This window comes from Rhopilema esculentum, chromosome 3 (assembly GCF_057945365.1).
Source record: "Rhopilema esculentum isolate cy_ngs chromosome 3, ASM5794536v1, whole genome shotgun sequence".
NCBI classification, from domain to species: domain Eukaryota; kingdom Metazoa; phylum Cnidaria; class Scyphozoa; order Rhizostomeae; family Rhizostomatidae; genus Rhopilema; species Rhopilema esculentum.
Genome location: NC_142817.1, coordinates 8,754,340 through 8,777,633, shown reverse-complemented (window position 1 = coordinate 8,777,633; position 23,294 = coordinate 8,754,340). Strand labels below are relative to the sequence as shown.

General features: G+C 38.3%; 1 protein-coding gene across 2 annotated transcripts in view; it reads right to left on the bottom strand.

Annotated features, from left to right (window-relative positions):
* Nucleotides 1-822: 822 nt before the first annotated feature.
* Nucleotides 823-23,294, bottom strand: part of LOC135692658 (protocadherin Fat 4) — a 38,421-nt gene continuing 15,949 nt past the window's right edge. Inside the window, exons 15-41 of one of the 2 annotated variants that reach the window (XM_089111365.1) lie at nt 22,270-22,584; nt 21,437-21,861; nt 20,798-20,989; nt 19,859-20,398; nt 19,438-19,644; nt 18,507-18,702; nt 17,990-18,181; nt 17,264-17,535; nt 16,303-16,954; nt 14,978-16,042; nt 14,515-14,825; nt 13,521-13,830; nt 13,084-13,197; nt 12,443-12,660; nt 11,390-11,490; nt 11,116-11,239; nt 10,371-10,569; nt 9,397-9,660; nt 7,731-7,819; nt 6,974-7,181; nt 5,986-6,284; nt 5,533-5,786; nt 4,930-5,069; nt 4,320-4,446; nt 3,802-3,910; nt 3,390-3,527; nt 823-2,864 (exon numbers count right to left, since the gene is read on the bottom strand). In XM_089111365.1, the coding sequence (XP_088967491.1) occupies nt 2,523-2,864; nt 3,390-3,527; nt 3,802-3,910; nt 4,320-4,446; nt 4,930-5,069; nt 5,533-5,786; nt 5,986-6,284; nt 6,974-7,181; nt 7,731-7,819; nt 9,397-9,660; nt 10,371-10,569; nt 11,116-11,239; nt 11,390-11,490; nt 12,443-12,660; nt 13,084-13,197; nt 13,521-13,830; nt 14,515-14,825; nt 14,978-16,042; nt 16,303-16,954; nt 17,264-17,535; nt 17,990-18,181; nt 18,507-18,702; nt 19,438-19,644; nt 19,859-20,398; nt 20,798-20,989; nt 21,437-21,861; nt 22,270-22,584 (7,403 nt within the window). In that variant the 3' untranslated portion in view covers nt 823-2,522. The remainder of the gene's footprint in view (nt 2,865-3,389; nt 3,528-3,801; nt 3,911-4,319; nt 4,447-4,929; nt 5,070-5,532; nt 5,787-5,985; nt 6,285-6,973; nt 7,182-7,730; nt 7,820-9,396; nt 9,661-10,370; nt 10,570-11,115; nt 11,240-11,389; nt 11,491-12,442; nt 12,661-13,083; nt 13,198-13,520; nt 13,831-14,514; nt 14,826-14,977; nt 16,043-16,302; nt 16,955-17,263; nt 17,536-17,989; nt 18,182-18,506; nt 18,703-19,437; nt 19,645-19,858; nt 20,399-20,797; nt 20,990-21,436; nt 21,862-22,269; nt 22,585-23,294) is intronic. The other variant, XM_089111366.1, reaches the window with a different exon arrangement.

The window sequence follows — 23,294 nt, the reverse complement described above, 5'->3', positions numbered from 1 at the left end:
AATGACCTGACAAATATTCAATCGCAAGTGATCATTTCTCATTCATATAAGTGGCATGCCTCAAGCTTGGAAGAAAATCGGGGACACATGTCCCCTAGCCCCCCCCCCCTTCCTTTGGCTCCTACGCCACTGGTAGAGCTTTTTCATTCACAAAAATATAATTAACCTATCCTACACATTTCAGATTTGCTTCTACAAGAAAAATTAAATCTTAAAAATTCTATATTTTCAGGTGGATGCTAGTCGTTCCCGGCTTCTGAAAACAAATTATTTACTGAAAGAAGCTGAGAAATTCCTAAATGGGGAACTTTGAAGGAGGATTTTGGCGCGTAAAAACGTTGCACAACTGCATTGAAAAGGCGGCCATGAATCTTGTATCTCTGAAGACGACTTATTCTTTGTATAGTTGCATTCCCTTCCATTCCCCTTGAGATCGTTTTATTATGAAGTAATGCAACTCGTTGGCAAAGAATCAGTGTTTGAAAGAATTTAGAGCTCAGAAGGACGTTCTTTAATGACGACAGGCAGTCGAACTTCAATTCATCTTTATACAAAGGTTTGTCTACAGTTTTCATTTCATTTCAATTACTTTACTCTGAATGCTACAGTGCTATTGTAGTGCATAATTGGTTTGATATTTCAATTAACGAAGATGAATTTAGGCGACCACGCTGCGATACTGCTCGAATGAATGTGATTTTTGGCCTAGTGTGAAGGTTGTCAACACTCACGATGGCCTTGATGTCCTTTCACTTTTCCACATTGAACTCAGCTCAGTTTAACTTTAAAAGTTTAAGAACTAATAACTGAGTAGGCGTGAAAGAATTGAACTTCATTTAATAAATCTTAAAGAAGTGATTCACAAATAAATTGAATATTACATCCGACACGAAAGAATGTATGCGAATTTTTACTCACACTAACAGTCAATAGACGATTCTAATATTGCTGTAATATGCAGGCTCTTTAAACAACAACTACTTTTTGACTTAATTTTGCTCACTTTGTAACGTCGTGGTTGACTTTAAAATTACTGCTTCTTTAAAATAGAAAAGCTAGCCTTAGAAGGGTATGTGTCAACTGCGGATGAATGTTCTATCGATGTCTCAACTCCTTTACCATTTGAAAATCACATAAACTTTAAGTGGAGTCTTCTAGACTACCAAAGGCCTAAAGTGCATAAAGGTTTGTTCTGATAGCACTAGGTTGAAATAATCATCTTCTTCAATAGGCGAAACTGTGGTCTACAATACCAATGCTGCAACGGTATACGAGAAAATTTATTTTTTTATCTAAATACATTTACATTTCTAATTCCAATTAATTTACAAGGAAATTACGGGTCTAGCCCTAAATAGTCAATTGTAAATTCACAACTGATAAATATTTATCTCAACATGAAAACGATGAAAGGTAGTTTAACAATATTCAATGTTTGGGGTTGACAACCTTACGGCGATAGCGAGGGCACGAATGTTAAAAAAGCGTAAATCGATCTTGAAACATGCAGGATCATAAAAGAAACATCTAAAAAAGTTCTCTAAATTGGGGGGGGGGGGGGGGATTCAAAAGGACATGTCTAGGACTCAACACAGCCAGCCTTAAAATGTTAGGTTATTGTTTTTCGATTTATTCGATCACAATTCGATCTTGCCTACACTGTATTTTTAGGTCTCAGTTCTCAAACCTCAGAAAACCAGTTGATAGGAAGCGCCACTTCTGAAAAATCACAGCAGGTTTTTTCCAAGGCATAATTTATTACTTATGCAAGTTAATTCACACCGGTTTTCAACAGAGGAAGAAAATTTCGTTTTTCACACATTTTTCATAGACATTTCATGACCAGATTGCACAAATCGAGCTTGCTACATTACGCATACTTTGCTGGACAAGGCAAATCCAATTAAATTGTAACTTCATCAATCGGATTTATAATATGCAATTCTTATAGCAAGTAACAAGGTAATATCTCGCTAGAATTATGAAAGGGATGATGCTTTGAAATTATCAAGAAGCGTTTGTTACATTAATAAAGAAAAATGAAATTACACACAGAAACATTTAATACCACTGGCTTAGCCTATTATGTCCAGAACTCTTGGCCTACTTACATCTGTAAGTGTTTGGTGAAACGGAGCCATTAATCGATTCCATTCAAGCTCCAAGGCAGAAATATAAGAGGGGTTACGCTGCTCATCACGAAATCTGCGAAAAAACACGATAGAAATCCATTTGAATCGGATTACTTTATGGCAGTAAGGAGTTTCTTGGCGGTCATATATCTTTAGAATATAGTGCCTAGCTAGTTAATGCGAATCTATAATCATGACAACCACAACAACATCCTACTAATCGTACCCCTCACGAGCCTATTACAGCGATTGCTATCAGTCATGTTATACAATCGTAAATGACGTAACCAAAACAACGAGATCAACTCTACAGAAATGAATTAATAAGTGAATTATTTAAGTGTCATTAATTGCTCTTCCTTAATGTAAAAAGCTGATACAACACTGGTTCTACAAAGAGCTTCGCAACCATGGTTCCGTCAGAACTATCTCAGGGGTCCCATCACCGAGACTAAGAGGGACCACTTGGTAGTGCTCGATGACGTCGAGCAACGAATCTCGTGTGATAGGATCGTTGTTACCATATCTAACCATGAAAGCTCCATTGGGTGTTCTATCTACCCCAAGGTGGAGAACCCCGTGTTCGCTATCCTCCACTGTTTTAATCCCTAATCTAAGCTGGTCGTCTTCTGTTTTGTAGGCCAAATAGGATCCACTCTTATTGCACAGTTCAAATGAACATTCAACTTGTTTTTCTGTCATTTGACCTTTGTACCAAGGTAGCGACTCGTACTGAAAAGTATGCAATCTTATTAGGTCTAATGGAAATTGGGACATATATACAGGGACTTTGGAATTGCCAAAGTGTGTATCACCTGAAATGTGGCACATTTAAAGTGGAAAGCAGATACTGAAATATCCTTTGCCCATTGGGTAAGCTCGCTGATGCAGGTGGAATTATTTCATTTTTATTTTTGAAATGCATTGACTGTCACCTCAACAAAAAGGGGTTCACCCACAGTTTTCCCCTCCCTATTTCTGACAAAATATCTCGGTCGTTGAAGTACCTCTTCACACTGGCAGTCTTTCTAGGTCGATCCTCGGGAAAATACACTTGCAGAATACGTGTAAACTTAACAAAGATAATATTTTCAACGATTGGGAAAAAATGCAGTAAATACCAGAGAATAATAACTAAATGTATATCGAGCTAGAGGTCCTGCTGAAAATACTTGCTTGCAGTATCCCGGCGTACTTTAGACAAGAGATCCTTAGGTATAATTTTGTTAACGTACATAAAAATGAAAAAGTGAATACCTGCTCGGGTTGTTTCGTTTCGCCTCCATTTTTCATCTTTCCTGAGACATCAATCATGAATGATTCGTCAATGGGCACGTGACTAGCTCGATAATCAACATCACCGGAGTAGGCCATGTTCTTCATCCCGACTTGATCCTTGTATTGAACATGGCATTGTTAAGAATATACGTGTAAACGATAAGCAAACGATTTCAAAAAGGGCTAATTGGTTAGATTAAACTTATAAATTGGCTAAAAACATCGATAGATGATAATGGGATGAAATAAAATGATGCTTTAGCAAAATTGGTCTTGCTACCCAAATTTTTTACTGTGTAAGATGTAACTATTGGTCTGAAAAATTTTCATTTACTTTCATAGGAAAAGACGAGCGTGTGCAATCTTGACACAAAATTGATTGTATACATACGATATTGCTCATCATAATATCAGATCTGAGCAAATCTTCTTTGCTATTTCCTCTTTGGGCAATTCGTTCTGTCATTGTCAAGTTGGTATTCAAGTTGCCCTGGTTGCGTCTGAAATTGTAATAATATGATTAAAGGCTATAGTGAGCCCTAAAATATAACGAAGCATCCATTTTAATGTAAGACGAAGCACAGTCAAAATATTTACCAAAACCTAGGCAGAACCACAAGTTAGAGAGCACATGCTTCTTCCAACCCATTAGTTATTCTTTTTCAAAGGATGAAATACATAATAAATTACGATTCAAATCAATAAGAACCTCTCTATAAAATCAATAAGAACCTCTCGATGAATTGCGTTACACGACCCCCAGAAAAACCATTTTAAAAGCCTTTGGCAGAATTCTGGGTCCACCATTGCAATCATATTTGAAAATTATTTTAGTTTTCGAAGTGATGCTAACCTAAATAGCATTTACAAACTACAGTTATCATTCATATCGAAATGTTACAAATTTACCTTTTGAGGACAATAAATGCAGCAACAGCAGCAACAGCAATAAATGCCACTACGCAAACGACGGCTACAACAACAGCAACATTAGTCTCATCGTCTTCTATTTCGCCAGTGTTCCTATCCACGTACGCTGGAAGGTTGATTAGAACAACATGAAACGCGGGCGAAAGCGCTATAGTATGAATGCAGACGCTTCTCTCAAATATTACTATGAAATTGTTCTAATTACCGTGAACAGACAGTAGCAATATGTAATACGCATAACTGTACGCAATAATGTTCAAAGTTGTGAAAAATTTGAGTACTGACTGTCAAGGTTACTGGGGAAAAATTAGAATTATGCAGGAGCTCTACGAAGTATGTTTATGCCATCAAACCCACCATGTTTGTGTTTTCTAGTTAATTTTAAATCGAATTTGAGTTTTGATACTATCTGCGGTTTATAATCTAAGGAATCCCCCTCAAAACATTTTGTCGGGGATTTTGGGGTTATGTTTCAACTACTGTATGCTATATTTATTAATGACATTACAAATTGGAAAACAAATGGTTTGCTTATTGCATAGGCATGTGCAGGTATGACTTTCACCAAGTTACAAAGAGCATACCCTACCTAGATCAACGTATTCGATTTCAATTTTGCTTTTAGCCAATTTGTCTCGTACATCTTTTTGTTTGATGGCATCTATCGCTTTCTTTGCGTCGATGGTTTTACCGCTGTGCTTTTCCTTTGCAACAAGTTCCAATGTCACCCTAAGAGAGATTGCCATTCGTGAGATTGTAGCCACGAAGACTTTACATGATAAGGTATTGAAGTGAAAATGACACAATACTATACTTTATATCACACAATATCGTTTGAATATCATATTATGAAAGATTCAATCAACAACTGACCAATCGAGAAAGATGCTATGGTATTAACCAATCATAACTATGGCACAGTTATCGGCATTTGTCACGTGTAGAATATATGGTGGGTTCACTGATTGTAACTTAGGAGAAGGTGCTCATTTTTAGGGGGTTGGGGGTAGAGGGGGCTGTTGGTCTGCTAAGCTAATTGTTTGTACCAAAAAGTGGCCATTCAGTACTTTTAGCCATTGTTATTTAGATATATTGTGAGCAAGGGCCCACTTGTATTTTACGCAATACTTCAGCAGCTTTTAGTAGTTGTAGCCTGATGTGCATTAAGTAGAAAGCAAAGTTTGATATTTACTGGACAGGAGGGAGGGCCAGCCCTGGCTTGAGCGTTGCCAGTGGGCCACCTTCGATTTGACAGCTTTCGGAGTTGTCCGTTGAATCGATGAACAAATCGCAAAGCTGTCTCGAATAACCAGGCACTTGCTTGCCAGAATCACCGGGACAAATGAAGTAGTATTCAGTCTGCACACGATCGCCATCAAGGGACTCCAGTTTAGTTACACGGATGCTGCATGGTCTGAAGTCGGGATGGTTGGCAAACAAATTTTGCTAGAAAACAAAGAAGGAATTCATCTTACTTGTTTATCAGATGGCTTTCATTATAGTTTCTGTGATTTTGTAGAAACCATTGCTTCTAACAATTTGTCAAAATTGAAATGGATTCATTTTGTCATTTTCAAAACTAAACACTGTATGACTTTTATTCCCCCCCCCCCCCCCCCAAATAACGAATTTATATTTTACTCACTGTTGGCTTCCAGTTCTGCAAAGCTTGATTTAAATCATCTTCAACATCAAATTTCAAGTGGCTCTCCCAATTTGTGTTCTTCTTCTTCTTTAATATGGAAACAAACTTTTGCTTTTTGGCTACACATGTATGGTTCGTAGCAGTGCTCTGTGGCAATGGCAAGCAAAATTCGTCACTCCCACAAGGATTTGATTTGCATATAGAATTTTTATATTCACAGCTGCGACCAGCGTTTCCTGAAGGGCAGTTGCACCAGTATGATCCTTCCGCGTTGCTGCATTTCCCCGTCAGGCAGTTTGCTTGAAAAGATGTGGAAAGTATTAAAATAAAGAATTTGAAAAGACAGCAGATTATGACTCTGCTGCCCAAACCCTTTTTTGAGTGCATCGTCAAAGTTACTGTTCATTTGGTTGATTTCAGTTTCAGGCAAGTCGATATGGATACAAAGCCTTATCGATCCATATTAAAGGCAATCTGTCTCGTTGTGGATTGGTTAACGAGAACAATAGCTGTCCGCCATATTTTTTACAATGCAATAAATTAAAGGGGGACTGGAAACAATAAAATATCCCTTTGTTCTTATAATCAATTAACGTCATGACAGATTGCCTTTAAGCTCATTAAGATTTTGGGGCTTAACGTTCATTTAGCTTGTGCATGTTTGACAAGGCGCACCCTTTAAATAGCAACCTGACATATCTATAGTGTCAATTGATTTTCCTCGGACAATTAATGATAGACAAACTTCTTTGATTCTGTGCAAGGAGGCTTGAATGGAAAAAGCAAAATGAAGGATTTTGGTTAAAGTGGTGCCACCCAGAATGGCATACAGCACAGCCAGTCCGCATAAATTCCTCGGACAGCATCCCTGGAGCTGACGAATCCTATTCAGGACCCCTCATCTGACGCATGTCTACATTATATAATCTAGCGATACTTTGCCATAACTAAGCAAATGAAATCTTCAGTGATTAAATGGTTTTATTACCTATCGACGAGTTGCATTCATTTACATCCAGCTCACATGTTTCCCCTGACCATCCACCTTTGCAGGAGCAATGGAAACTGTTGCTTGTCAGCTCACATTTCCCATTATTTCTACATGGGTTTGGCTCACAATTTGATACATTACAGAATTTTGTAAAATCGTACTTTGTCACTGAGATCTTCATGTTCGTTAAGTCACCAATTAATTTCTACGAACAAACACAGAAATGCAAAAGTAAAATGATGATATTTATAGTGTCACTTTTATTATCATTATTCATATATTTGCACCAGTTTCCTTATTAATGAAATTAATTCATTGCATCACTTTTAGAAGTTTAGAAGTAATTTGATCTCAAAAAGAGACATAAATTGAGTGTTGTTAGACCAAATATTTCATGAAGTTTTATTCAAAAGGCAAAATTTTGGTCCGGTCCTTCTAGAAAACTTTTTCACCAACACCGTACCAATTAAAAATCGTAGGTTCCTATCTGAGTTTTATTCAATTTTCTCTAGGACTATCTTTTTTCAATTTCATTCAATTAAGTTCTTATAATTTTAATCAATTTCCATTCGTTTCAATCTTCATGATGAGCTTGCCTTCAAAAGAGAAAGTGCCAAAATAAACAGGATCACTTGAGAATGTTCATATTAATTTCACGACTCATCCACTCCCTAAAATCTGTTTATTTTTCTAGAACATCAAAACCTTTAATCTATTAGCTTTTTCCTTTCGACAAAAATTTTCTTGCGCTCACCTCGAAGTCTTCTGGGACGAAATAATGGCAGCGGCCGTTCTTCTTCGGGTTATTCACGGACACTGATAAAGCCACAATTGAACCAAGTTCTAAGATATGAAGTAGCGGAAAGCTAAAGTAAACCACTAGTAAATCATCCAAAAAAACTTTAAGAAATGTTTAAAAAAATATTGTAGTAATGGTGGTAGTTTGAGACGGCAGCTATGATGTAAACGTGATAGTTTGAGACGGCAGCTATGATGTAAACGTGATAGTTTGAGACGGCAGCTATGATGTAAACGTGATAGTTTGAGACGGCAGTTAAGATGTAAACATGATAGTTTGAGACGGCAGTTAAGATGTAAACGTGATAGTTTGAGACGGCAGTTAAGATGTAAACGTGATAGTTTGAGACTGCAGTTAAGATGTAAACGTGATAGTTTGAGACGGCAGCTTTGATGTAAACGTGATAGTTTGAGACGGCAGCTATGATGTAATCGTGATAGTTTGAGACGGCAGTTGAGATGTAAACGTTATAGTTTGAGACGGCAGTTAAGATGTAAACGTGATAGTTTGAGACGGCAGCTATGATGTAAACGTGATAGTTTGAGACGGCAGCTATGATGTAAACGTGATAGTTTGAGACGGCAGCTATGATGTAAACGTGATAGTTTGAGACGGCAGCTATGATGTAAACGTGATAGTTTGAGACGGCAGCTATGATGTAATCGTGATAGTTTGAGACGGCAGCTATGATGTAAACGTGATAGTTTGAGACGGCAGCTATGATGTAAACGTGATAGTTTGAGACGGCAGCTATGATGTAAACGTGATAGTTTGAGACGGCAGCTATGATGTAATCGTGATAGTTTGAGACGGCAGCTATGATGTAAACGTGATAGTTTGAGACTGCAGTTAAGATGTAAACGTGATAGTTTGAGACGGCAGCTATGATGTAAACGTGATAGTTTGAGACGGCAGCTATGATGTAATCGTGATAGTTTGAGACGGCAGTTGAGATGTAAACGTTATAGTTTGAGACGGCAGTTAAGATGTAAACGTGATAGTTTGAGACGGCAGCTATGATGTAAACGTGATAGTTTGAGACGGCAGCTATGATGTAAACGTGATAGTTTGAGACGGCAGCTATGATGTAATCGTGATAGTTTGAGACGGTGTAAACGTTATAGTTTGAGACGGCAGTTAAGATGTAAACGTGATAGTTTGAGACGGCAGCTATGATGTAAACGTGATAGTTTGAGACGGCAGCTATGATGTAATCGTGATAGTTTGAGACGGCAGTTGAGATGTAAACGTTATAGTTTGAGACGGCAGTTAAGATGTAAACGTGATAGTTTGAGACGGCAGCTATGATGTAAACGTGATAGTTTGAGACGGCAGCTATGATGTAAACGTGATAGTTTGAGACGGCAGCTATGATGTAAACGTGATAGTTTGAGACGGCAGCTATGATGTAATCGTGATAGTTTGAGACGGCAGCTATGATGTAAACGTGATAGTTTGAGACGGCAGCTATGATGTAATCGTGATAGTTTGAGACGGCAGCTATGAAAGGGATACTTCGTTTTTCGTTGTCAATGTAGTAATGAAAAAAAGACTTCGAATTTTGAAAGGATAAAGCTGCAAACGAACATCAACGACACCCCTAGAAAAGCAGCATACGTACCAACAACTTTGATTACGACTGTTTTAGACTGCGCTCGTCCAACTGCATTGATTGCTTCGCAGTAGTACTGCCCGGCATCATTCGGAATCACGCCATCAAGCGTCAGTGTATCAGTATTGTAGCCTTCACCAGCCTGAAATATTTCCCCGTTCTTCCGCCACTGGTAGCGAGGAGCTGGGTCTCCAGTCGCCTTGCATTGCAGAGAAATTATGCCTCCAACTTCAGCTGTCGTGTCACTTGGATGGAATAAGAAACTTGGTTTTTCTGAAATAGAAACAAAGCTCGTGAAAACTGAAGGTTTTTTTTTACATTTAATGTTTGCATCATACAACTGTCTCAAAAGTATCGTAACGCCTTGAATGAAGTTTAGTGTCACGATATATCTCGAGAGGTCTGTTTATGTCATAAACTGGTCTTGGAAGAACATCCATACCTGACTGAATCATTCAAAGAAAACGAATAATTACAAAATTAATCAAAAAATGCGGCAAAACAGACAAAAAACATTGTTTTAGTAAATAAGGTCTAGGCTTTTGGTTTATTAAGATGTATCTTCACGCTTGTGCCAAATTGGCACTTTTTCAAGCTTCAAACCGATTCTGTCAAGCTCAATTCATTCAGATATTTGTGTATTGTTCCATGTGGAGGTTGAGTTTGAACCAAGGTACTAAACTTTAAAAAACCTTCTGTAAAATAGTCTATTAACCTTTGTGTATTGTTGATACATAAGCCATGAGAACATTAACTTCTACGAAAAGGATGGTACATAATTTTATTCGGTATTTAATGCATATTGTCATGCCAAAAAATATGGATCATTCCTGGCAGCTTATTTCCTATTAACTTCCTCTTTTTTATCGCTAACTAAGCATTTGCCTGAGTTTCTGTCAGAGGTGCATCTCGCAGCAGTAACGTGTAGTAGCGTGTATCAATTGAAAATAGCCAGTATTGTAGAAACAACAAAAGTCATTCACCTTTCACAATCAGTTTTGCGTTCGTGGGTGCTGAGGCAGTTCCAGCTCCGTTTCTCGCCAAACATTCGTACGTTCCTTGGTCGTTCTTTGTCACTTTTGCGATTTCCAATACCCCCGATCTAGTAAAGGCTGCGATGCTATTGCCGTCACGGCTCCAACGATAAGACACTTGGTCGTTTCCTTCTGCGATACAGGTTAGCTATGGACATTATAATTCATATTTTAATCTTCTATAACGAGGCTTTAAATTTGACTTTCTGTTACATTTAGAGACAAATATGCGCAAGGCTTTTTCGAATGAGCAATCCCCCCTCTTTGCACTCGAATACTTTGCCTATCAATCTCAATGATTGTTGCACATTGGCTTGAAAAAGGGGGTTTGTCTACCACCCTACCAACATAGTAACCAAAACCATGTATTTAGAAAAGGTTTTTGCATCATCTCATTGCTGTGAAATATACATGTGAAGAAATTGGGTTACGGGAAGAGGACTAGTTAGGCGTTCTGTAGACAGCGAAAATTACATATGGCGGACATTTTAGGGAAAAGAATAACTGTCCTTTAAAGAGAAGTGTCCGTTGTCATGTGACTACTAGTATAAGCTTTGACCCCGATGTTTTCAGGTGTCACTTATCTAAGGGTTGAAATGAACACATTATTGGGGACTTCATCCTTTAAATAACTACAGCTTACGTGATAATAGGATTTAGGTTAGATTTTTGTAATCAAGAATTTGTTTCTTACACTGAACGATTCACCAACAAGTCTGTTATGAACTCCTGTTGGGTACTCTTTGAAAGAGCAGAGTGTTGTTGTTGATAGCGCACCAGGTTCTGTCACTTCAAATGACATCTTTTTACAAGTTTTTCTGCAATAAAAACACTTTCCTTTATAATCTCAAATTTGTTTCTTTTTGATAATAATAGAAAACACTGATATTGACACTGATCATACCTTTAAAAGGTATGATCAACACAATGCTAAACCTATATTTTATCCAGTCTGAATGATGACTTACTTATTTCTTATGATGACAGTTGCATTCGACGTCATTGATGGGTTTCCCAAATCACTTGCTTCAACAACAACTTCGCGTCTTTCCTCGCCATTCAGATCAGCCTGAAATTCAACATAATTATTGTCGTATCCACCTTGTCTTTTAACTTTTTTGGAATATGTCTACATCAAAACAAAGGATCCCGAACTGTCAAGTCAGAAAGAGCTAATTGGTCAAAAACAAGGAGCCAATCAAAAGCCGTACTTTTCCTCTCGCGTTAATTTCGATCCGCCTCTGAATATGAATTTCTGCTTACCTTCAGTCCTTATGCGACTATTATAATCTGAAGAAAGAGGATTGTAGTCAATCTACATATATTGCTGGTCACATGATCTTGACAGCTGATAGTGTGGAAAACTCAAGAAACCGTAGCAATCGAGATAAATCCGTATTTCTGCCTTTAGACTACAAGAAGAGCATTTTTCAATGCTGGTTTTTGTCATACTATCTACCGTCGTACGTAAAATAGACCTCTCTGAAGAGGAAGAGAATGGAACGTCAGGAAGTCCAAAAGTGAATATTAAATATTTTTGTTTATGTAAAAAAGAATTTTCTTAATGAAAGAAGATTCTTAAAATAAGTTAAAAATATGTGCAAACTTAAAATAAGTGCAGAAATCAGCGGACGAGAAATTTTAGGACAGCAAATTTCAGCAAAAGTTTTTCTGAAGTTTCCCAGGCTTTTGATTAAATATATATATTTTCGGACCAAATAGATAATTCACATTTTTAATCCCATATTTTGAAAAATTAAAATCAAGCGCGAGTTGATTTTCATAGATATAGAAAATACTGCAATTCTGTCACATTTACGTAATTATTAACAAACTGTTATGTTGCACCGTTTCTGGGTTAAATGCAACGATTGCTATAACTGCATAAAATTGCAGGCTGCATAAAATTAGTTGTAGGCTCAAGATCTTTGTAGTATTAAGTATTTTTATATGCAGATGATTTTGAAATGCAAGCCAGCAAGATATTATGTTAGAGTGTTCTACAAAATGATTAAACCTACCCTTTTTGAGCTAAGCATTCGGAATTTGACTTTTCCCCCATCTCCCAAATCAGGATCGCTTGCGGTAACGTTCATGAGGTTTTTTGCCATCATGTTATCAAAATCGTGATAGAACACATTCCTCGCAAATTTCGGTGGGTTGTCATTCTTGTCCGTCAAATGGATATGTACGTAGGCCAGTGTATGATTGTAGTCTGTTTGTTCACTGCCTCCTTCGCCTAGATGAGATGAACTTGATATTGTATTCAATTGACATATCTTGTTTGAACAGGAAAAATAAGAGTCCAACACAGGATTCTTCAAATCGGAACGGTAGGAAGTATCGAATTTTTGGAGCGTTTGCACCATAGTTTGAAATCAAAAGAAGCAAAAGGCATTGGTCATTGGAAATCATTGAGAAAAAAGGATTTTCGTAATCATTTTTTGAGGGGGGGGGACTCATGCCCCAAAAAAATAGTAGATAAGGCCTTGCGTCAAGCAATTGGTAACAGCTTTTACAAATATGCAAGTTATTTAAGATGTTTCATTATTTGCTCCAGACCTGGCATCTGATTCCGAAAGGCATGTATGGAAGGCCTTTCCTAAGGTTCTGTGTATTATTCTGCATAAGAAATTATGCATAAAACTTGAACAATTCTTACCAATGTTAGAGTCATTTGTTTGCTTTTGGCCACAGTCGATCCTGCCAGCTCTAACCTTCAAAAGATACTTGTCTGAATGTTCTCTATCTACCGTCCCATCGATTCTTATTGATCCTGCAAATTAAAGGGAGAGTTTAGTAAGAAAATTTTAAGAATTATCTATAAATTGCTAAATTTGATCGATTTCAGTTGGAGTGTCGTATTGCTGATTTTAACCGGCATTTTAACAAAAATAAAAAATCAATTCTTTGAAAGAATCCCGAGCAAACGCACGTGACGTGAAATGGAACCAATCAGGCTACGTTTTTATTGAGACCGTCAAATTCGAGATCAATTACGGACCATCAAATTATAATGAGGTAATCGGACCGTCAAATTCGAGATCAATTACGAGATTGGTAGAATACAAGCAGCCAGCAATTTGAGGCACTGCATACCTGTTGTAGAGTCAATTGCAAAACCACCTTGGTCATCACCTGCCTTTATCGCATATTGCAGCTCAGCGTTGACGCCTACATCTAAATCCGTCGCAGTAACATTCAGAACGATTGTGCCGCGTGGCAAATTCTCCTCGATCGTGATATTGTATACTTTAGGGTTGAAAACAGGACAGTTGTCATCTTCGTCATCAATAACGATTCTTAGTGTCTCTGTCGTTGAAAGTGGAACGGCGCCGTGGTCTGTGGCAGTCACTTCCAAGTTGTATTGTGCTTTTTCCTCCCGATCCAATGTCTTCAGCGTTTTCACCTACATTTTGATGGGCCATTTTTAGCGTTGTTCTAGCAAACCAATAGAACTGGCACGAAATAAGAATTTATGGAAATGTTCGTCGCTTTTAACAATTTATGAGGAAATGTGCTTACACTCCTGAGCCAAATCGTTTTTAGAAACAAAGGTTGGCATTTAGTAGCCCAATGTTTTGACTTTGAGGAAAAGTGAACACTTGTTGTTTCTAAAGAGTTTCAGAAATGTGATGGAAAAAGGTCTTTGGAGTTCTGTCTTTATTCAAAATTCAATTGTCTCTTAAATTTTTGTTTGTTGCTAAGTGCTGAAATTTCTCAATTTTCTGAATGTCTAAAATGCGTTTTTCGAAATAAGTTTCTTATCGAATATTCAATTTAGCATGTCACCTTTTCTAAAAATCTGACGATAAAGAATCAGAATCTTTTACCTACTCTCTGTGGCGGTATAATTTTTTCATATTTGAATTCAATTGTTGTAGTCAAATAATTTGCCCATATAATTTCTAACCAATTCTACTTATTTGGTGCTACTTTCTAAGAGTGCGTTCGTTGTCAAGAAGAACCAAAGTCTATGAATCGAGGTTGCTGAATAATCATCAGCTAATGAAATACAACTCAGTGAGATGAAGACATAGTTTATGCCTTCCCTTCAGACTGTGATAAGAATCAGCAATAGATATCTACTTACCTCTCCTGTTTGCGCGTTGATTTTAAATGCATCGTTAGCATTCAGGCTGAACTTTAAACGGGCGTTCTCTCCTATATCCTTGTCTGTTGCTCTAACTGTAACAACGGAAGTACCCGCCGGTTTGTTTTCGAAGACTCTGCCTGACAATGTTGAACGAACGAACTCTGGACTGTTATCGTTCACGTCGGTAATAACGATTGTGGCTGTTGTTGTATTAGAGCGCGCGGGAGTTCCAAGATCAGTAGCAGTAACTTCCAAGAGATACTTGCTTGTTGTTTCTCTATCCAACTTTCCATTTACAGAGACGACGCCTAAAATTTGAGGCGTTCATGATTTGTTTAAAGGTAAAAATTCGACGTTTCAATTACTTTGAGTTTCCTAAACTATTATCAAGCACCAGAATGAAAGGTTCCCATGTTTTGCTATCCTAGAGATAAAAACTTTAAACAATAGATTTGCTTACCTGTGTTATTATCGATTTTGAAAACGTTCCCTGTATTGCCAGTTGCAATGGAATACACGATTTCAGCGTTCATCCCTATGTCAAGATCATTTGTAAGCACTTCAAAAACTTCCATTCCTATTCCTGCTCCTTCTGATATCGTTTCATTGTCGTGCCTTTTCAAAAATTGCGGACTATTATCATTTTGATCTGTTACTGTAATTGACAGCAGGAATGGTTGTGATGTCAAGCTAGGCGTGCCTTTGTCTTTTGCGATGATGCTAAGGGTGTACGACGACATTGCTTCACGATCAAGGTGTCGCGCGGTTGATATCGCGCCGCTTGAAGAATCGATTCTGAAGTTGTTACTGCCAGTTGCAGTTACAATTTCATAGAACAATTGGGCATTAACTCCAGCGTCCTTATCCAATGCTTGCACAGTGTAGAAAGAGTTCACATTTTTATTTTCCATAACATCAATTTTATCAGAGCTCTTGTTAAAATAGGGAGCGTTGTCGTTAATATCTTCAACATTGACTGTTACCGTGGTTTCATCTGAGCGTTGGGGTACTCCTCCGTCCACAACCTTCACTCTTATAAGGTAATTGCTTGTTGTTTCACGATCAAGGCCCACTGTAGTCTTGATTTCTCCAGTTTGAGTGTCAATAGCAAAAGAGGATGTATTGTTTAGCAATGAATAGGACAAAGCTCCAAAAGAATCAAGATCGTTTGCTTTAACGGTAGTCACGCTAGAACTGACTGGCCTTGATTCAGAAATTGCAACAGTGTATTCTCTTTCAAACTTAGGACTGTTGTCGTTAAGGTTTATGACCTCTATCTCTACATCAGCCTCGCTATCAAATTTTCCATCGCTCGCTTTAACTTTGAATTTGTAGCTTTGTTTAACCTCGTAATCAATTTTTCCTGCTGTTGTAATTCTTCCAGTAGCTGCGTCAATGTTGAATGTTGTTGCTGTTGTTTGCGAGCTGAATGTGTATGTGACGACTGCATTTGTCCCTGCGTCAGCGTCTGTCGCTGTCACATTTACAACATCTGCACCAACAGGAACGTTTTCTGCGATGCGGCCTAAAAGCAACAGGCAGAAGATGTGACTTTTGCTTTTCGTTTTAATGTCGAAAAAAGATTGCATGAAAGTTTAAACTTCTGTTTATTCAAAGGGAAGTGAGATCTACTTTTGCAAAGATGGTTAACATTGAATTGACAAATCAAAAAGACAAGTAAAACGATCCCAGACCATAGAAAAACTTTTAGGCCAAGCTAACATTTTTTCCCATGAACTGTAAATTTCTAGAACAGTTATAAGAAATGAAATCAAACGTATTTGCCTGTGTATTTAGTAAGTGTAAATTTTGGTCTGTTGTCATTAACATCCTTGAGATTGACAGTGTATGTTTTGGTGCTTCTCAAAGGTGGCTTCCCTTTGTCTTCAACTTTGATAGCCAAAGTGTACGAAGGAATCTGTTCTCTGTCCAGAGCTTTCACAACTTTAAGCGCTCCCGAATCTGCATTAATGCTGAAGACATCACCTGTGTTTCCGGAAACAATAGCAAAACCAACCTGGGCATTCAAGCCCTCGTCTTTATCTTCAGCTCTCAGTGTAGTTATCACTGTGTTCAGAGTTGCATTCTCGCTCACTTCTGGAATGGCTGCTGGGTGCACAATTGCTGGGTTATTATCATTTTCGTCGAGCACCGTAATTGACAAGGTTTCTTCCGCCCATTTTTTCTGCGACCCAGAGGCACTGTCAGATGCCCTGATTTTGAGTGAATACGAATTCTTCTTCTCTCTGTCTAAGTCGACTTTCGTTTTAACGACACCATTGGTCTCTCCGATTTCAAAAGTGGTTGGTGTGGCTCCGTCTTCAGAAATCAACTCGTACTTGACTTGTCCGTTTAGGCCATCATCTGGATCATTGGCTCTTACTACAGTGATCGTAGCACCAACGCCGCAGTTCTCAGTTATTTGTTTCGCTGGTACCTGTGAATATTAAAATATTGCTTAATGCAACAATAGATTCTTGGTTGTGAGTTATTGCATAGAAATGTTCAATTTTAACCATGATTTGGTCATCGGTCAAACGAGCAAAAGTCGCTTTTGATTTATTCTTGCGCCATAGTTAACAGATGGGAGGACGAAGATGAATTTGACAAAGCCAAAGTTGAAAAGGCGAAAAGTTTGAATAGACAAAAAAACTGGCTGTAAAGGAGAGAATAAACAGAAAAAGCAACAAAATGTGATCAACAACATGCAGGAAGACAAAGGCAAACAGTGAAAGATGATTGTTACCTGATCAAACTTTGGTGTGTTGTCATTCTGGTCAGTAACCGTTACTGTGACAGGGACTGTAGACCTCAGTGAAGGAGTTCCTTTATCCTTAGCTGCGATAACAAGCTGGTGACTGGGGTGCGATTCTCTATCCAAAGCGCGAGTGGTTTTTAAATCCCCATTTGCCTCAATTTTGAATGCATCTTTGGTAATTCCTGATTCGATTTCGTACTCGATTTCAGCATTAGTACCCTCATCTCTATCTGTTGCTGCAACTTTGAGTATGGAATAACCTGGAAGAAGAAACAGTTACATTACAAGTAGTAAAGCAAAGGATTTGCAATTGAAAAACCACTTTAGCAAGCCCTTGACAATGTGTCTGTTTAGAACCATGTATTCTGGAATCAGACAATTAATCTGATATTCAGAACGACAAATTGAGACGATCTGAATTTATGTGCCTTACTGTTTTACTGTTTTACCGGTCTTTCATATAGTGATCGTAGCCGAATGGGTAGGTGTACCCCTTTGGTGTATCCCTTTGGTGACCCTTATGATGTGCCCCTTTGGTGTAACCCTTTGGTGTAACCCTTTGGTGTACCCCTTTGGTGTTCCTCTTTCGTGTACCCCTCGGTGTATCCCTTCTGTTTACCCATTTGATGTAAAGAACAGGACGGTTCTAAGTTGCCAATTCAAGTTTTACGCTTAATGTGATCAAAAGGGAAAAGTATACATCTAAAATCATACCAGATATTTCGTTTTCTCTGATGCTTCCACTGTATGAGTTCTGACCAAAAACTGGAGCATTATCATTTATGTCTGTTACTTTGACAGGGAGATGAGCATTTGTTGTTTTGCCACTACCATCTGATGCAGCGACAGTTAAGTTATATTTGGCGATTGATTCTCTGTCCAGTGATATTTTGGTTTTCAGAATTCCTGTTCACATGAAGAATAAATATGAGTGAAACATCAACACTTTCATACCCAAAATGCTTCATATCCACAATGCTTGCCTCTCAGAAAAAATGATTCTAAATGATTGGTCTACTAAAAAGAAGGTGTGTGACATCGGACATTTTGCAACAAGATTGTTTATATTAGCCTTGATTCAAAAAGGTTGGCTTATAAGAAAGAGCATAATTTATGTCAACGTCACAAGAATTATTTTAGAAACCTATCTTATAATAAGCGTGCACTATCAATCTTGATGTCCCAATATGAAATATGACTGTGCAAAATATTGGATATATTTGAAAATTACCCGTTCTGGTGCCGATAAGAAATGCATCCCCAGTGTTTCCACCTCGGATTGAGAATGTGAGCGTACCCCCGTCCCTGTCTGTTGCATTGAACTTCACGACTGCAGTTCCAATCACAGCACCTTCTGAAACCTTTGCTTCAGATGTTTTCCCAAACTCTGGAGCATTGTCATCGACATTTATAACATTAACAGAAACCTTTAAAATACAATTATGATGATCATTTTTAAACCTTTCATCATTTTGTATGATGCAATCATTACTCTGTAGACCAGTGATGCAATTCTTTCTACCCATATACCTACATCATTCACAGTTGACACATCCTGTAACTCAAAACTATAAACCCTCCTTATTCACAAAAATTAACCCAGATCCCATCTGCATTTCACAGTATCTAAATTACACGGTATCGTCCAAATAACTCCTTTTATGTTTAACGCAAACTCACAGGCAATTTCTTTATTATTCTAAGAGGCCCCTCCCCCACCCCCACCGTATTAGTACCACTTACCCCTTAACAATGCTTAAATTTCTTATCCAACCAACCTGGCATTCAATTCTTTCTCTTGTTTTGCTATAAACCCGCTGCTTTCTGGTCCCATCGAGTTAAGCTAGACCGGATTGCTATCGGAGCGAAGCAGCGCGCAGTTACTTTCATTCCGGATTGATATTTGAGGTATCAGTTGCACTACAACGCTCCCCTACGGAGTGACTCAAGAGAAATTTTCCTGTTACTTCCAGAGCGGAGTTAGTGTCACTCTACTAATCTGGGCGTTGTGTATCGGATTGGTGCAGTGTAGTAACTCAAACCCTTATCCGTTTTGAAAGTTACTCCGCTCCGATAGCAATCCGGTATACTGTAACTGGCCCTTAAATGTTGGATAGATTTTTTGGCTCTAGATTGAATTAAAAAAAATCATAATGAAAAACCTTCACAGTGCTTGATTTCTGAGGAATTCCGCCATCTTTTGCCAGAACAGTAAGTTCATACTTAGCCAGCTTCTCGTAATCCAATGGTTGCGCTGTTGTGATGAAGCCCGTACTAGCATCTATCGAGAAGTTGCCTTTGTACATACCACCAGTAATTTCATAAGTGATTTTGGCATTGCTGCCGGCATCCGCATCAGTTGCAGTTACCTATCAGAAAAATAAGAATTTGAAATACGTTAAGAATCAGATTACAATGAATTATTTTACAATGGCCTTATCGCCAATCATAAAGAAATGTGACACTCAAACATCACTTTCAATTTATTGTCAAATTCAACTCAATGATGCCTTGAAATTCTCGCGCAATAACTCGGCAAAGGCATTTATGAAAATTTGAATGAGAAAGCTTCAAGCATCTCACCTGAACAATTTTTGACCCCGCGCCTGAATTTTCTCGGATACTACCTGTGTATGGATCTCTGCCAAAAATTGGTGCATTATCGTTGATGTCATTAACAACAACATCAACTTTCGTGTCAACATACAATGACGGCTGTCCGTTGTCCGATACTCGCACAACAAATGAAAACGATGATGTTATTTCTCTATCAAGCTTTCCGGTCGCAGATACGGCTCCACTTGCTGCATCTACTGTAAATTTAACTTTCGTCGCCTGGTTTGCAATCAAAGTATACGTAAGCCTTCGGTTCTCTCCTGAGTCACGATCAGAAGCCATGATGGACCCCAGACGAAGATTTGTAGTCTGTTCCTCGGTAATATTGAAACTATACGACACTGGATTTGCAATTGGGGCATTATCGTTCTCGTCCTTAACCGTAACAAGGATGCTCTGCTGAGTGGATTTTGTAGGCTGACCGGAGTCCGCTGCAGTCACGATGCAACTGTATGTTGATGAGGCCTCCCTGTCCAAACTTCGTGTACTTGACACTTTACCAGTACTCTGTGAAGAAATAACAGGCTTTGATGATAAATGTGGGTGTCCGGTGGACATGGGGCTGTGTATTAGAACTGCACTTGGTTATAAAACAGGCTAGAACAGGCAGGCTGCGAAGAAATATTTCCCTAGAATCGACTACTTCATCGTCCTTACGACTAATGACTTATCAGTTCATCCCTTGTTTGAGTATTTATAGCGAGATAAATTATATAGTTTTTAAAATCATTTTATGACTGCCAAAAAATTCTTCAGTTTCAACAAAAACATAAAAAGACATAATTCGCTCAATGGTCTTAAACGAGCAACAAATGCCTTGTTTATCAATTTCCTTGATATGCGGTGATATGAGTGACATATTAGTCACTTGGCATATGATTATTTAAGTATCGTTATTTCACTTACAGGTTCAATGTTGAATGGGCATGCTCCAGAAGCAGCGGCTGCCGCAATGGAATACCTAATCCTTGCATTTTCACCGGAGTCAGCATCCGTTGCGACTACGTAGCAACTTGTGGTGGATGACGGTGAGTTTTCCAAAATTTCGCACGTAAACGGCCCTTTAAATACTGGCGCGTTGTCATTAACATCTTGCACCTGGAGTAAAACGTTAATGATCAGATTTTTACTAGTCAGAACTGATCAGCTGTTGTTTTCTACAGGATTGTTGGCAATACACTACATCGTAGCCCCTCCAACACATGAAGCATTTTTTCACAAATAATGTCATTGAATTTAAGAACTGCAATTCTGTAATCTGCAATGCCAATAACATCTACATTAAGACATTTGAACACTCCCTGCACCCTGCCCCTCACCTTTGGAGAAAAACAACACATATTGACGAAAATGGAACTCTATTACGGGCACTTTCAACAACGTTGTCTCGACAGGTTCTTTTCCCCAGCCTTCGATATAACTAAAAATTCTTAATCAATATTTTGATGCTATATTTTGCAACATTCGTAAAAACTGACTTCAGATGCATATAAAAACATAGAGAACATAAATAGGGTTACCCGAGTGCAAGCAGGTTGCTCTTACCTCTACGATTACAGTGCTGGTATCCGTCAGCTTAGGTTTGCCTTTATCACTGACTTGGACATTCAACGTATATTTTTTGGTAGCCTCATAATCCAACATTCCGGACACTTTGACTATTCCATTTGACTCCACAGTTATCGGTAATCCGGTCGTAAGACTTTTGAACTCTAAATCTGCATTCACCCCAATGTCTTTGTCCGTTGCTGTGATTTGTCCGATTTGCGTTTGCGATGCGGTGTTTTCCTGTACTCTGAAAGTGAACGGGTTTTCGTTGAACTTTGGTTTATTGTCATTAACATCGGTAATGCGAATTGTAACCGAAGCAGTGGCAAACCGGGAAGGTGAACCGCTGTCTTTTGCTTTTACTATCAAAGCATACGAGTCTTTTGTTTCACGGTCTAGAGCTTTGTTGACTTGGATTGCACCTGTAAAATAAACGACGAGCTGCATGTTTTAAACTGTCTACCCCATTCGTGCGTGCTTGCAAATGAATTCAACAGAGGAGAGATATAAAGTCCGAAACGGAGCGTATGTCATAGCACCTATTCGAATATGGCGCACGAAGATGCTAGTAAAAACAGTCAATAGACAAATACTTTCGAAGTTGTGAATTTCTAAACTTCGAATAGTGCTAAGTGAAAGCTTAAAAGCAAATATTGCTATTGTAGCTTGTCAACGTAAAATGGCTAAAATTGTATTTCGAAAAAGCATTTTTTCTAAAAAGTTTTAATTTATCGGTAGATGATGCCATGTAAAAATCCCTTGGCCTATGCTAGAGATCACGTGATCACCTAAGTTTACTTCCTGATACAAAAATATGAAATTTTAAAAACCTGTTTGGCTGTTGATTACAAAGACGTTATTAATGTTGCCACTGTCAATCAAGTAAGAAATTTCTCCGCTTGGACCCGAATCCTGATCCGTGGCTCTCACAGTCAAAACTGCGCTTCCACCGGGAGCATTCTCAGGAACGTCTTTGCTATAACTTGCTGGATTAAACACAGGAGCATGATCATTTGTGTCCACAATAGTTATGATGACGTTTGTCTGGCCCATGCGAGGAGAAGTAGCACCATCCTGGGCTTGAACCCGCAGGTTGTAGGAATTCCGGACGCCGAAAGACAGCACTCCAATCAATTTGATTTGGCCTAAAGGAAAAATAAATTCATTAAATGTATATTAGGCTTGGGGTTCTAAATACAATCTGAGCTGCAAAGTATTTCTGCACAAGATTACAGTCCCTGATTCTATTGGACTATTTAAAGCATTTTTGGCTATTCGGACGGAATAAAGAAAGTTAATTGAATACTACAATTTGAGGAAATTTTAGCTTTGCGTGGTCTGGAATAATGTCCTAGCATCACTTTGACAGTCACCTATGAGATATAATTCATGCCAATCGTACTCTTGATCAGAATTAGCTTTAGCAAGATACTTAAGATGTCAGAAAGACCCAGTTGATTTCAAACTACCTGGCCGGTACCGAGAATGTCTCCCACCAATGAAATTGCCTTATTGGTAGTCAACTTTCTGTAGAGCTAAGCATAGGAAGCACAAAGTAAGTCGCGCAGAGATGTAGGACTGCGCAATATGAATAGTTCACCATGGGCTCCGAAACATGTTAGAAAGTGGGGGGGGGGCGGCAAGAGAGAAAATTTAACACCCATAACAAAAGATTTTGAAAAAAGCTACATTGTTTTGCAAAGAAGTAGGGGCACCTTGGCCCGCGCCTCCCTCTTCGTCGAGTGCCCTGTTTACCAGTGTCAATTTAATCTTTTTTTAATCTTCAATTTCATTTCTTTCATTAATTAACTAATTGTTTTATATATGCAATTAATGATTATTCATTCTTAATTGC